We start from the raw sequence: 13,631 nt of genomic DNA on the forward strand, positions 1-13,631 counted from the left end.
GCTACCAGGTAAACATGAATACACCACCTGAGAACAAAAGAGGGTCACAGAAATGACCAGAAGCTGGGAGCTCTCCTCTGAGGAACGGCTGGGAGAGTTGTGCTTGTTTAGCCTGGAGAAGAGCAAGACCCAAGGAGACCTTTCAATATTTGTAGGGCCTTCTAAGAAAGATGGGGACAAATCTTTTAGTAGGGCCAATTGTAAGAGGACAAGGGTGAATGGTTTTAAGCTACAAGACACTCAACTGGCTCTAAGGAAGAAAGTGTTTACGAGGAGAGTGCTGAAACACTGGCACAGGCTGCCCAGAGAGCTGGGAGGAGCCCCAAGCCCGGCAACATTCAAGGTCAGCTTGGATGGGACCCTGAGCAACCTGATCCACTTGAAGATGTCTTTGCCAGTGACTGGGGTTTTGGACTAGATGACCTTCACTGGTCCCTTCTAATCTCAACCAGTCTTGGATCCTGCTTGGTTTTCATTGGAAAAGCACCCAGAGTGGATAGTACTATGTGGGGGGGCCGATCGGAAGCCCTGGAGTTTGGCCGAGGAACAAACCCTGACAGGGAACAGCTCTTTGGGCTGCAGCCGCTTTGCCTTGTACCTGCAGAAGTTCCTTGGCAGAGCCTCGCCTGTCCACATCCATCTGCAGGCAGCAGCCCAGAAATTCACACAAGCCAGAGGGCAGCCTGAGCTTGTGCAGGTCTGGTACGCCTTGCTTGCCTATCAGGTACTTAGCCTGAAGCCAAAGGAAACATGAGACTCTACGTGATTCTTCCATATCCTTCAGTGCTCACCTAGACCCCATCTTTTAAGCTCCAGGCTGCAGTGGCAATTTCTTGCCTAGCAGATGCTTAGAGATGAGCCTTCCCTCCCAAAGGAAAAAAGGCTCCAGTGCAGCCCCAGCTCTTCCAAGCTGCAACAGGTCTTGCCTTGACAGCTGATGCCAGCCCCAAGGACGGTTTTACAAGTGGGCCTTGGTGGAAACACTTTAAGCTGTGGGCATGGGATTTTGTCTAATGGACACAGAGGAGAAGGACACCGCTCTCTCTGAGCGTATTTGCACCTTACCCTCTCACTGGTTTCCCGAATATAAGGAGCCTCTCCTTTGGCCATTTCTATTCCCACGATGCCAAGGGACCAGATGTCCACTTTGGGGCCGTATGGCTCTCTTCTCACCACCTCGGGTGCCATCCAGCAAGTGGTCCCGACCATCGACCTCCGTTTACTCTGCTCAGGGCTGAACGGAGCACAGAGGCCAAAATCAGCTGAGGAGAAAAACAAACACTGCTTCAAGTAGGGAACCAAGGAAAAGGCTCCCTCACTCTACGTCTCAGAATGCAGTGCTGAATCGAGCTGGAAAAGCAGCTGGGCTCTCATTCCTGAGGGCTGCAGCCAAGGACATGGGCAATTGTCCACTTAGCAACCCCCCCCCAGGATTCCCACCCTGGCTTTTCCTCAGGCACTGGAACGTTTACACTGTAACTCTCTCCCTTTGGAATGAACACACACACAAACCAAAGTTACTCTTGCTACCTTCTTGCTCTCTAGACCACTCAGCCCCTTACAGCTGCGCCCTGGGCTCCCAGAGTGCTCCCTGCCCTCTCACCAGCGCCACTGCTGGGCACCCGGCAGCCGCTCAAAAGCAGCCCCACACCGCCTCCCCGGAGCGCTGCGCCTGACCCAGAACACCCACCCAGCTTGACGGAGCCATCCCGGCCCAGAAGGATGTTGTCACTTTTGATGTCTCTGTGGATCACCTGGTTGGCATGAAGGAAAGCCAGGCCTTGCAGGCACTGGGAGAGAAAAAAGAAACAGGAGGCCAAATGTTAGCCTGATCTGATTTCATCACACACAAAAGGACACTGCTCCTGAAGATTCACAGATCTCAAAGGAGCAGTGAGCGCTGGCAAGAGGAAGTGCTTGCTGCTGCAACACGAGGAGGAGAGCAGGATCTTTCCAAGGCAAGGCATATTAGCGCTTGAGAGGGAAACATCAGTCCTTGCTCAAGACTGTCCCCTGCAAAGCCAGTCAGAGTGATCCCTGCTGCACTGGATGCGCTCTCCCTGTCTGGAGGACAAGCAATGGTTTGCCAAAAGAGAAAAAGTTCCTGCCTTGGGTACAAGGGGATCACTGTCGGGTGGGAGGCTGGAGGACAAGGGTTATAGGGCTTCCTCGACAGCAGACTTGGAAGGAGCTCATTTGTCAGTTTTCAGTAGCAAGCAGCATGGTGGGTGCCGTGCCATCCTTTGAAGTTGGGACTGTGACAGATGAGTCTCTCTTTGGCTTTGCTGCTGGTTTAAAACTTGGACACCAGCACCTTTGCACTTACAGGCAAAGAAGGCAATGCAGAAAGGGTTTGGGCAAAGGCTTGGAGAGGCAAAGTGCAGAACAGAAAATACAAATGAAATCGAGACAGGGAGTTCAACAATGGTCTAGAAGAGTAAAGAACAGACTATAGTAAGGGCAGGGACACTGGCAGGCAGTTCACTCCCAATGCTCTTTCTTCTCCAAAGCATAAGAGCAACACAGAAAGAAAGCTCTGAACATGGAATCACTCGCTTTGCAGCGCTTTTGAGGGACGAGCCTGTCCAAGCCATCCCAAGCACAAGCAGGACCCCTTACCTCCCGACACACTGTTGCTATGTGTCCTACAGCCATCCTTTTCATGCTGACCACATCAGCTAAGGAGCCTCCATCCATATACTCCAACACCACCAGGACATCCTCTTTGACAAGGTAGCTGCAAGATGAAAGCAACAGTGTGGAGCTGAATGTGCACAGCTGAAGTGCCGGATGAAGGAAAGACTGCAGCTGAGTTTTGTTTCCAGGTCACTGGTAAATGAAGATGGAATCAAATGAAGACACACTCCACCCAGGCTATCCACTGCTTGCCATCTGTGCTGTCTGAATGAGGAAGGCACATCCGTGGAAAAGGAGGCTGTGGGTATTCTCAGCTCAGTCAGAGAGAAAGAGAAAGGTTTTCTAATCAGGCAAGAGCCTGGGAAACATGCTGCTGGCTTAGTAAGAGAGCCAGGTTTCTGAGATCGATCTCCAAGCTATTTCTGCCAGGAAGCATTCATGGGGACAAAATGCAATCTCCTCCCATGCCTTGTGCAGGACTAGATTGATGTTAATTGAAAGATCCATTTTCTGCCAGAATATTTACCTTTCTAGGTAGGTGACAATATTGGGGTTCTTATATTCTTTCATGACCAGGATTTCCTTCAACACATCCTCGCAGCCCTGGTGCTGGAGATTAAGTTGCTTTATGGCCACCTACAATGACATTGAAAAGCCATCAGGAGCGGACATTACGAGAGCCTCTTACTCCGTGCACTCACGGGCCTGGATGCCTTGTCACCTCGGTAGAAATGGACACTAAACCATCAACCACAAAGCGCTAACAGCACTCTCTGCACCTGCAGACTTCTCAAACAGACTTTGTTTATCACTACTATTATCATTTACACATGTTTTGCAAGCCAAAAGTAATTTTGCTCCTGTGAAGGTAAATTGAAACCACTGGAAATACGTTAGCATTTCTAGGGGCTTTCACCAGCCTTTTGGAGATGGCTGCCATTCTTGACTGGGTGCCAAAGGAAACACACACCTACATGACGGGGAACATGCTGTCCAAAAAAGAACTCCAAGGCGACTCAAAGTAAAGTTACAATCCTAGCACATCCTAACTTCTTCAGTTTGGGCTTCGCAACTCTGAAGAACAATCTTGAACACGGTTTACACCGTGGAATTATTGTCATTTTTAATTCTTTAGTGGCTTTAAGAATGAATAACCCTTTATGTGGTACCCTATGGATGCACGGCAGGTCATAAGCAGGGCTTCGGGCTTTTGGACGCCTCCTCCACCTCCCTCCAAGTGCAGTTCCTGAGCGCAGCACTGCAGGTGGATAATGAACTACCAGAAAGATGAAGTTGTATTTGCCGAGAGCCAAAAACAAGAATTAAGGACTATGAACTTATCGTCCCAAAGAGCAGCGACACTCTCCAAGACACCATGTCTTCAACACAGGATCAACACAAGGTTTATTATTTAAGGCTCTTCATCCATTTCTTCTCATTGATCTGTGCCTCTGTGTGTGTGTGTGTGTGTGTGTGTGTGTGTGAACTAGGTTCCCTAGGACTGAAAGGCAAAACTGTGCTCCAAACAAGATCTCTCCTTCTTTAGGACTTGCATTATATTTTCAAACTGAACCACGTGATGGAAAACAATGGGAAATCCTATCTGTGTCTGAACCTGGGCTTAAGAGGAGTTGGGCTGGAATGACGGCTCTTGCCATCTGCTAATCTATGCATGTTTATCCAGGAAGTCCAAGCCAGCGTGTCCTTCTCTGAAAGGCACCACCGCCATCCTTGCATTCATTCAGGTAGGGAGGGAGGACAAAGTCTGTCCCAAATGCATTTTGCAGCCTGCCTCTGGACAGGCTGCTTCTGTGGGACAGCCTTTGCAGCAAAGAGTTAGGCGGCCCAAAGCTTTGGCCACGGATCACATCACAAGGGAAAGCACTCAAGGGCTGCAAAATCTGAATGGGCTGTTGGCACTTGCTCGTCCTGTGGCAGCATTGAAGGCCTTATAAACGGTTCCAAACCCCCTACAAACAGAACAGTGGCAAGAACAGAGAAGTTGGTCAGTGCTGAGAAGCAAAAGGCAGCCCAGGCAGGAGCTCTCTGCTGCCTGCAGTGTCTCAAAACCACCAGGCTTTGTCTACTCTTCAGCCAAAGGCACAGCAGCCCAGCAGCCCTCTGCCACGCAGAGTGTCCAAGGGAAAAGCTAGGTGCAACTGGAAGAGAAAGGGCTGCTACAAATCTCAAATGTACACACTAGACTGTGCATGCGGGTGTTTTCTTATCCTTTTCCTTCTTGCATGTGTGCCTGTGGCGTGCCTTTGCAGGCAATGAAACATACAGTCCTGCTGGGCCTTCTCACCACTCTCTTTTCATCCTACCTGCCAAACTCAGGCAACACCACACAGCCTTCCTTATTTTCCTAACCACGGAATTTTGTTTTCAGCAAAATACTACTAAGAAATGCTACTGACAGCTGCTATCTGACAGCTATCAGGTGGGACATTGCTCTCTCAGGTTTTCTTCCTTCATGAGTGTGGCCAAATTACTTTGAATCATACAAAACCATGTCTCCTGGGAAAATAGGCAAACTGGCGCCACATGTTTGAGGGACAGGAAGGCTTCCAGGTCCTGCTCCTTGAGGCAGGCAAGATGTCGTCAGCATCCAGTGATCTTTCATGATGCCTTGAACTGCCTCAGCACTGAGACAGGGACAGACTAAAGCCAGGGGCTGAAGATGCTTGCAGCTTGCCTGACTTCCCATGTGATATTGCAGCACCAAAATACCTGGCCCATGGTTCTGTAGAAGTAAGCGTGGCTGCACTCACCCACTGCCAATAGGTCTCCATCCAGTGTACTTCTTCTCTGGATCTCCCACACTCACCACACGCCCTGAAAAACAAAATGCAAGAAGCACACTTCAAAACAGAGATCCTGACTTCCAGGAGATATGAAACCCAGCTCCACTCACATCAACAAGAACAACAACAGCAGCCCCAGCAAGACAGGCAGCTCTGTAGCACACCTGGCGTGTACAGAGCCTGATTCTCCACACTCCATTGAAGGGTTACCTTGAGAGGAAACTAAGCCCATGGAAAAAGCATCAGAGCAGACAGAGACCAGAAAAGGACAGGCACCAAGGCAGAAAGAATATTGCAAAGTGAATTCCGGGAGAGGAAGGCACCTTCTCTACCTCTCAGCAGTTTGCCTAAAGAATGCCTTGACGTTTTTAGAGAGCAGCAGCTCATGCTATAACCAAGAACAGTGGCTCTAAGAATTAGGACCCTCTTCATTGATGAGCAGGCTAAGTTCTGAAGATGACTTTGCCCATTCCCCATGTAGTGAAGAACTACAAGTCCTTGTCTTCAGCCTGGCGTGCAGCAGTCACTGGCACTGGACTCAGCCCCTTGAACACCACCCACATGCCCCATCTTCCCAAATGGGCACAGCCCAGACGGGGAACAAGGACAGCGCCGCTCCTCAGGCCCTGCCGTGACACAGACACCTGCACAAATGAGATGCTGATCCTTTCATCAGTCCAGGCAAAGCTGCAGCAACGGGACGGCAGCTGCAACCTCACAGCTAAGGAAGGCTCCAGCCTCTGCAGTCACACCAGCTGTCAGTGGCAGGGCAGGTATGACAAAAAGCTCGGCAAAGCCCACAAATGGCCACTGACAGCCACTGTGAAGAAGACAGAGCCAGACTGAGCCCCGTTACAAGCTGCTGACCTCACTCAAGACAGAACATGATTGTCTTTGACTTCAGACCCTGGAGCAGTAGATCAATCCACCTTTTGTCCCAACAGCTGGTGGCAGACGCTGAGTAAACCGGGCTCTGTTCTGTACCTGACCGCTTATTCTCTGACAGCACTGCACTGGCAGCTATTACCAGTGGCAAGAAGCAACTCAGTTGTACTGCAGAATCAGCAAGGCCTTGGTGTGTTTTCCTAGAGTACGATCTGTGCAGGGATTGAGGCCAATGCTTAGTATTCCAGGAGTATTTACCAGCGGGCAGTAGCAGTACAGCGTGCCTGGTACCAGAGGAACATGCAGCAGAGGCTTCCTTCTTTGATGCATCTTCCTAAGCATACAACTAAGATATCAAAGAGGGACTGTAAAAAGAGTATCCTGTTTTGCTTCTTTTGGGGCACTTTGAAAAGAACTCTTCCTCTCTGATTCCTCAAGATTCTTCTAAGAATATCATTTTTTAACTTTTAGGGCGTACTGAAAAGACCTCTTCCTCTCTTAATTGTGCTGACACCTGATGTTCATTTCAAGGAGGTCAGGCTAACCAAAATGGAGGATTCTTATCAAAACCAACTGTGGAAGGAATAGGAGAAGTACTAAGAGTCATAAAAACAACACCAGCATCAAACAAGCCCCACAGACAATCAAATTCACTGATGTATTCTGTCTCCAATGACTGGTGACAAGTCAGGAGTCTAAAGGGAATCTAGGAAGCCAACTGTTCTGATCCGTTTGGCCAGACTAGCACACACATGTTCACTCGGTCACTGCATAGGTTGCAGGCTACTGCGGCTCAGGACACAATCCCTGCTTTTGTCTTTATTGCACAGGGAAGCTCAGGCAAAGCCCACCCACGCCCAGCTGCCCTCAAAGGCAAAAGGAACGCCCCAAATGCTCCCTGGCTGCCTCCGAGCACAACAATGGCTTCTGTAGGGAGTCCAAAAGGTCTGTCTGACACCAAAGCGAGGAAGAACATGTGCTACAGCTCATGCTGAGGCACACACTATAATGCGCTGCTCGATGGCACAAGAAATCCCCAGGACGTACTCAGCAGCTTCAGGAACTGCTTCTCTTTCTCCCGGCTTGAGAGGGCCGAACTGCTCACGCTCAGGTTTTCGGGCTGCGGAGAGGAGGCTTCTTCGGAGGATGCTGCTGCAGAGGCAGCTTTGATGGCAGATCCTGCGTCCATCTGAGACAAGAAATTTGTTGTGTCAGAAAGGTGCCTGGCAGAGATGCCCCAGACAGAGCATTTCAAAGGCAAGCCCTTAGGAACAGCACTGGTGCTGTTAGGCTGCAAGCTGAGCTGCCAACTCTTCCACCTTCAGTCAAACCCAAACGAGCAGTCAGAGACCACAGCTTGTCACAGTCAGCCGTAGTAGAGACTGCAAAAGGGAAAGAACAACTTCACACTTCACCCCGTTCTGAGGACTGCATTCACCATGGACAGGGACAACTTGCTCAGAATCTGTGTGGGTCACCATGCTCGCCTGAGCAAACCCCTCAAAAAACAAAGCGAGCACTAAGAGGCCAGCAGAAATACATTCAGAGGATTGCTGGCCCACCGGCCAAAGCACTAGCCCTGCTGCCCAGGGCAGCAGCTGAGATTCAGCGGCCCAGTAAGTGTCCTTCTGACCAGCTGCCATGGAGACCACAGAGCATGGCGGTCAGAGACATTGCCCCCATCCACCTGCTGCTCTGCAGGGGAAAGGCAGCAAGGGCAGAGACCACTTGTTGCACCACTGCAGTGCCTCCTGCTCTTTCACTCACCTGCTTTTCTTCAGCTGGGCTGTACTGCAGCAGGACCTTATGCATCCTTTCCATTTCTTCTTTGTGCCTCTTCTCCATGGCCTTCATCTTCCTCTGAGCTTCCTGCAGCTCTGCCTGCAGCTTGATATTCTGTCAAGAGGAATCTTACTGGCATCTGCAATCTTGCTCAGGTCTCCTCTTTTGCACTCTCAAAAGCACTTGTGTTCAGCCACTTCCTTCTGCTTCTCTACCCAGCTCTAACCCTTCCATCCTAGCTCTTCTGCCTGCTGCTCAGCACTGGAGCCTGCCAGGCTCTGTGCTTCCAGTGCCTGCAGTAGTCCTTGCTTCCCCTTTCCTGACATCTCCAGTTCATGCCCCCATCCCTGTCCTTCCCTCTGCTACCTGGCTAGTCAGGCTCACCTGCCCTTTCTTCAGCTTGTTCAGCTCCTGCCTCAGCTGGCACATGTTATCACACAGAGCAGCATTCTGGCACTGGAGCTGCACAGAAACAAAGAGAAGACGGCTTTAAACGTCCCACACATCACTTGTGTGGCAACCAAGATTGACGTGCTGACGCTTTCCAAAAGCAGTTTGTTCTCTTTCTTCTATTTACCAAGGGCCAGCTAAGAGACAATGCCACCCAGACAGACAGTGTCCAGAGAAACAGTGCCCATAAGGAGCCCAGTGGAGTCCAAAACAACACACAAACTCTCTTTTCACACTCTGTGCCTCTTGACTGTCTCTGGTTCTTATCTTTCCTCATCCAGGCTGCATGATGGCAATTTACTGCTTCATCTCAAGCAGCCTGTTCTCCTGTCCCCTCTGTACCTCTGTCAGGGCTTTTGCCAGCTGCTCCATCTTCTTCTGCGCCTCCAACCTCTGTTGTTCCAGCTGTTGTCTCGCCTGATGAGGGGAAGACACACTTCCAGATGAAGTCCCAGCAATGCTCCCCAAAGAAAAAAATGGAAGCTTCATCCCTCCAACAACCTCCATACCTGAAGAGTGCACACTAGTGACTTTGTGCCCTCCAGCACTCCTGCCCTAACAAGAAACGTAGCAGGAGGCCCAACACGTGTAAGGAAAGGAGAGGTCACCTGCCTTCCCTGCTCTGATGGCTGCCTGTTTCCTGGCCCCCCTCTCTTCAGGATTTTTGTCTGTTCTCAGAGACTCTGGTCTCAAATTCCCCCTGCCCTTTGATCAAGGAAAAGCTGCAGATGGACTGCAGGACGAGGACGAGGCCAGCACTTTGATGACCCAGTCACAAGACAGGCCACCAGCTGAAATACCAGCAACACGGGGCCTGTTGCAACTGCTTCAGGCTCAAAGGGAAGACTTCTGTCCACTGTGGAAGGACAGAAAGCAAGGAAGCCAGTTGCTGGCACTGCACTTGGCAGCAAGGTCAGCAGCAGTCTGCTGCATGGCATGAGGCTGTGGGGAAGACGCTGCCCCTTCGCTGCCATGCTTTGGGTGGCGACCACCCAGCCTCCTGGGGAACTTGGCTTATGCCCGTGCTCAACCTGTGGCTGCATATACTGTCCCAGCATTGTCCTCTGGGTCTTCACAGGCCTTCAAGTAGGAGCCCTTGAAGCCCTCTGCTGCCCGGCCCAGCAACGTGTAGCCTACAGCAGATGCTTGCGACCATGTCACAGACTCAGGCTGCTCTTCTGCTAAGCCAGCCCTCCAAACTTGCCTGAAAACTTCAGGGATGTATTGTTCTTACCAGTTTTTGCATGATCTTTCTTTCCTTCACTTTCTCAGCAGATTGCCAGAGTCTCACAGCCTTGCTGCACTGCTCTTCTGCCCAGCGGAGCTGTTGAGCCATGTCTTCACATTGCTGCTTGCTGAGAGATCTTACAGCCAGCAGCTCACGACGAAGGCCCCTCACATCCTCTGCAAACATGACACACGGCAACAGTCAGAGACTACACAAGCAGAGGAATCTGCTGACCTTAAGCCCTTTCAGTTTCAGACCAGGAGGAACCTGCCCTCAGCTCCTTCACTCCTCAGAAGCCCTGCAGACAGAGCTGGCTTCGCAGCAGCTGCACTAGGCAGGGCGATCCCCAGAAACAAAGCGCACGAGCCTCTCACCCAGTATCGCCTCCTTGGCCTGCGTGGCTGTGCGCACTTGGGCTTCCACACGGCTCCTGGCTATCTCCAGCTCTGATACGTGCTGCTGAGCCTCCAGCAGGCTGCTTTGCAGGCTCTCCTTCTCTGACCTACAAGTTGTGAAGACGAAGAGCAATTGTTCCTGGCACACAGGGGCAGTTTCTCCAGTATGATGTGCCTTAAGAACCCTACACCTTAGTATGGAAAACAGCTTGCATGGAAACTCAGGTACAGCAGGACAATTTTACCACTTCAAATAGCAAAGCAAGCCCCTCCAGGTGACTGGGCAGCCTTTCCTCATGATCTAGCCCAGCACAGAAAGCCCAGCTGAGTTTGAGCTCAGCGGACAAAGCTCAGATTGCCGTTGCCTGACTTATCACACACGGGTGGCTGTGCCCACAAAGTCTCTGCCAACGAGCAAAAGCCCAGCCTCTGCTCACAGCCCTCAGCTCATCAGCACTTCCAAGTCCCTCTGCAGGGGGACAGAACAGTGTTCTCCTGGCCGACCCGTCAATGTTTCATGCTATCCACGGTGTACGTATAGGTACTTTGTTTGCCAGGCACTCTCTAAGTAAAAGGGACTGAAGGAATTCACCAAACGATATTATTGGAGTGAAACCTCCAGCTTCTAGCAACATGAGTAGGAAACCAGAACCAGGTTTTTATCTGAACAAGAACTGTGTAGGAAAGGGAGAGATGGACGGGTATCCTGCCATTTAAATCATTGGAAATTTGTGAACAAGAACACTTCGTACCTTGGCAAGCCTGGAGAGGAGGCACCGGTGCTCGGGGCGGCTTTGTGCCCAGCCAGCTCGTGGCAGGGCTGTGGAATCAAACGCCTAAATCCTGCAGTGCATGGGAAGATTGCCTTCCCGGTCAGCCTGCGCTTAAGCTGTGCTGTGCCCGGGCGCTGTCCATTGCCCTGGCGCTGTCCTTGCGGACGGTCAGTCCCGTTTGTGGCTCCGCGCTGCTTCGCAGCTGCCCGAGGCTCTCCCCCCTCACAGAGGGGCCCCGCCCCGCCCCAGGCGCCCCCTGGCGGCTGCCCCGCCCCGCCCGGCCCGCGCAGGGGCGCTCCCTTCCCATGGCGCCCCCCAGCGGCAGCCGCCCCTCACTGCAGGCACGGGGGCGGGATCGGGCCCTGCTGCTCGTCCTGGCGCTCGGCTCCCTTTTCCAAGAGCGAGCGCGGCTTGAAAGGAAGCCTTTTCCAACTGTGTCCCTCTGCTTTCCTTTGAGGGGGCCGAAAGTCTCCCCTGAAGGTGGGCCTAGTGCGTCCATAAGTGCTGACGCAGGAAAAGGCCCATTTGTTCTCCCACCAGCTGCCACTACTGGCTCAAAAGCAGCGCCCAGCTCTGGAAGGAGAAACAGCCCGCGGCACAGTGGTGCCATCCCTGCCCAGCCGGAGCTCTCTGGCAGAGCAGCAGCAGCAGCAGCAGCAGCAGCAGCAGGGCTTGCCTTGGCTTCACCTGGGAAGCCAGAAGCCTCCATAAATCAGCAGGTTCCCAGGCTGCATCGGCTCCTGATGCTGGGTGAATCCTGCTAGCTCTGACTGCTTCCAAAAGGTTATAAAGGCAGTAGTATAGACATACATGCAGAGCAACCAGCGTCCAATACATGTGTAAAACTATGGGGGTTTGTGTGCTATTATGAGGGCTGTCATGCTGATAGTGAGTGCCTCCTCCACAGCTTGTGTGCAGTACCATTGCTGGGCCACTTTCCTCCCCAAGCAGTCACCGCCAGCTTCGTTCTCTGGCTCTGTTGCATCTCAAAGCTCAGTTGCCCAAGCTCCTGTGTTCCAGCTCTCAGGCTGGAGCACCAACCCGTGCTGTTGCACATGAACAAATGGTCTGTCTCCAGTTCACTGTGCTGGCAGAAAGCACTTTTGCTAAGACGTAGGACGTAGAAAGTAGAGGAAAAAATTGGTTGGAAACTCTTGGGGTGGGGGCAGGCTGCCAGAGCTTTCTGTTGCTTTCATTTGAGGAAACAGCAGTGTTTTGTGAATGGTGGGCAGAAAACGGTATGCATAGCTCTGTGGACTGTTCTGTAAGAAGTGCATGCTTGAAACTACTCCCTGATCTCTAGCCCTGAGGAAATGAGGGTCACCCACCAACATTTTAAAGCTTTGGGATTAGGACACTAGGACGGTGCAAATGTGGTGTCTGTAGATGCAAAGGCATTCGTCATCTAATCAGTCATTTCTTGAGAATTGTCCTGACTTCCAGTCTGACACACAGAGGGAATTTGCATCAGGACAATATGCAGCCTGGAAGGAAGCTTCTGAACTTTGGAAGGCTTGTGGTTGCTCTGTTTTCCTGAGCCTGCCTTCCTAAGGTGTGCCCATCAGCTGAGCTATTTGGTCTCTGCCTCAGGGTCTCCTCCTTTTTCGGTGGGACTTGCCCATTTTGCCACATTGGTTTCCTCCCCCCACCAGCTTCTCCGGTGTCCCGCACTGGGATTTGATTTCCTGTTCCTTCTTTCTGTGTGTCCATTAGAGTCAGATCTCTGTGACTCCCAGATGTGTGCCCAAGAAAGCTGCCAGAAGTGAGTCACAGGCCCCAAAGGCTTCTTTGAGGTGCTGTGATTGTGCAGCAGCAGTGTGCTGTGTGTGCAGCAGGTTGGTTACTTGGCTTTTTCTCCCCACTTAGGTGTCATTCTTCCTTCAGCGAGCCCTACAATTTGCTGGTTGATGTCAGCCATGCAGTAAATGGGCAGGAATGGCAGGCATTCCAATGTAGGGAACTCTCTGGGATATTAGCAAAGCACGATTTCACCCACAGAATTTAAAAGCAAATTTAAAACTGGCTTTAGTCAGAAGCACTGCTGGCCAAAAGGGCACGGGGCCTTTGGTTTCCTCACATCCTGGTTGTCTCTCAGTGTTCAGCTTGGTGTACAGGGTGGGTGTATGGGCTTGGTGCCTGTTTTGTGTTACTCTTGGTTCCTCTGAGCTGTGGGTTTTGGACTGCAAGGGGGTTTTGTGCTGCTTTGGGGCAGAGGAGAACTTTCCGGGCTTTTCTTCTGTCTTAGCTGCTGAGAAGGTTGGGTTGCCATGCATGAATTCACAGACCAACCCAGAGCAGCTGCTATTGTGATGTCAGCAGAGGGCTGCCACGTCACAGCGCTGTCAGCAGGAGGTTTCCTGGTGCCCGCAAGGCCTCAGCGTCCAGAGCAGCCCTTGGCACGCTCGTGGCAGGAGGATCACCTCGACTGTGCTGTTCTCAGATTACAGCGGGTGTCCTTTTGCTTCTGTATTTTCTTGCACAGTCCGTAGAGTCGTGCAAGTGTCCTGTTGCTCCCCTTTTTCCTTGCACAGTCTGGGGACTTGTGCAAGAGGGGGGTTTTTTCTATTTTTTTTCCTGGCCTACGGACTCGAGCAGCACTGCTCAAACGATGGAGCGAGTCCGTAGAGCAGTCAGCAGCGCCTTTTCATTGGCGGCTTCTCGGAAAGCTTTTCATCGT

General features: G+C 51.7%; 1 protein-coding gene across 1 annotated transcript; it reads right to left on the minus strand.

Annotated features, from left to right (window-relative positions):
* Positions 1–502: 502 nt before the first annotated feature.
* LOC128822349 (serine/threonine-protein kinase PAK 1-like) lies at positions 503–11,939 on the minus strand. The gene is made up of 11 exons (XM_054004045.1): positions 11,876–11,939; positions 9,606–9,691; positions 8,901–8,975; positions 7,432–7,515; positions 5,409–5,461; positions 4,561–4,607; positions 3,164–3,275; positions 2,620–2,737; positions 1,691–1,790; positions 1,066–1,262; positions 503–733 (listed from the first exon to the last, which is right to left on the minus strand). Exons 1-11 carry the CDS (start codon positions 11,937–11,939, stop codon positions 503–505), a joined length of 1,167 nt encoding a protein of 388 aa, XP_053860020.1.
* Between the last annotated feature and the right edge of the window lie 1,692 nt (positions 11,940–13,631).

The sequence above is a fragment of the Vidua macroura genome, chromosome Z, assembly GCF_024509145.1.
Source record: "Vidua macroura isolate BioBank_ID:100142 chromosome Z, ASM2450914v1, whole genome shotgun sequence".
NCBI classification, from domain to species: Eukaryota; Metazoa; Chordata; class Aves; order Passeriformes; family Viduidae; genus Vidua; species Vidua macroura.

Coding starts and splice junctions, on each gene's coding strand:
- LOC128822349 (XM_054004045.1), bottom strand. CDS start 11,939: ATGCAACAGAGCCAGAGAACGAAGCTGGCGGTGACTGCTTGGGGAGGA. Junction 4,608..5,408: donor TGGAGACCTATTGGCAGTGG/GTGAGTGCAGCC, acceptor TTCTGTTTGTAG/GGGGTTTGGAACCGTTTATA. Junction 2,738..3,163: donor ATTGTCACCTACCTAGAAAG/GTAAATATTCTG, acceptor TTCATCTTGCAG/CTACCTTGTCAAAGAGGATG.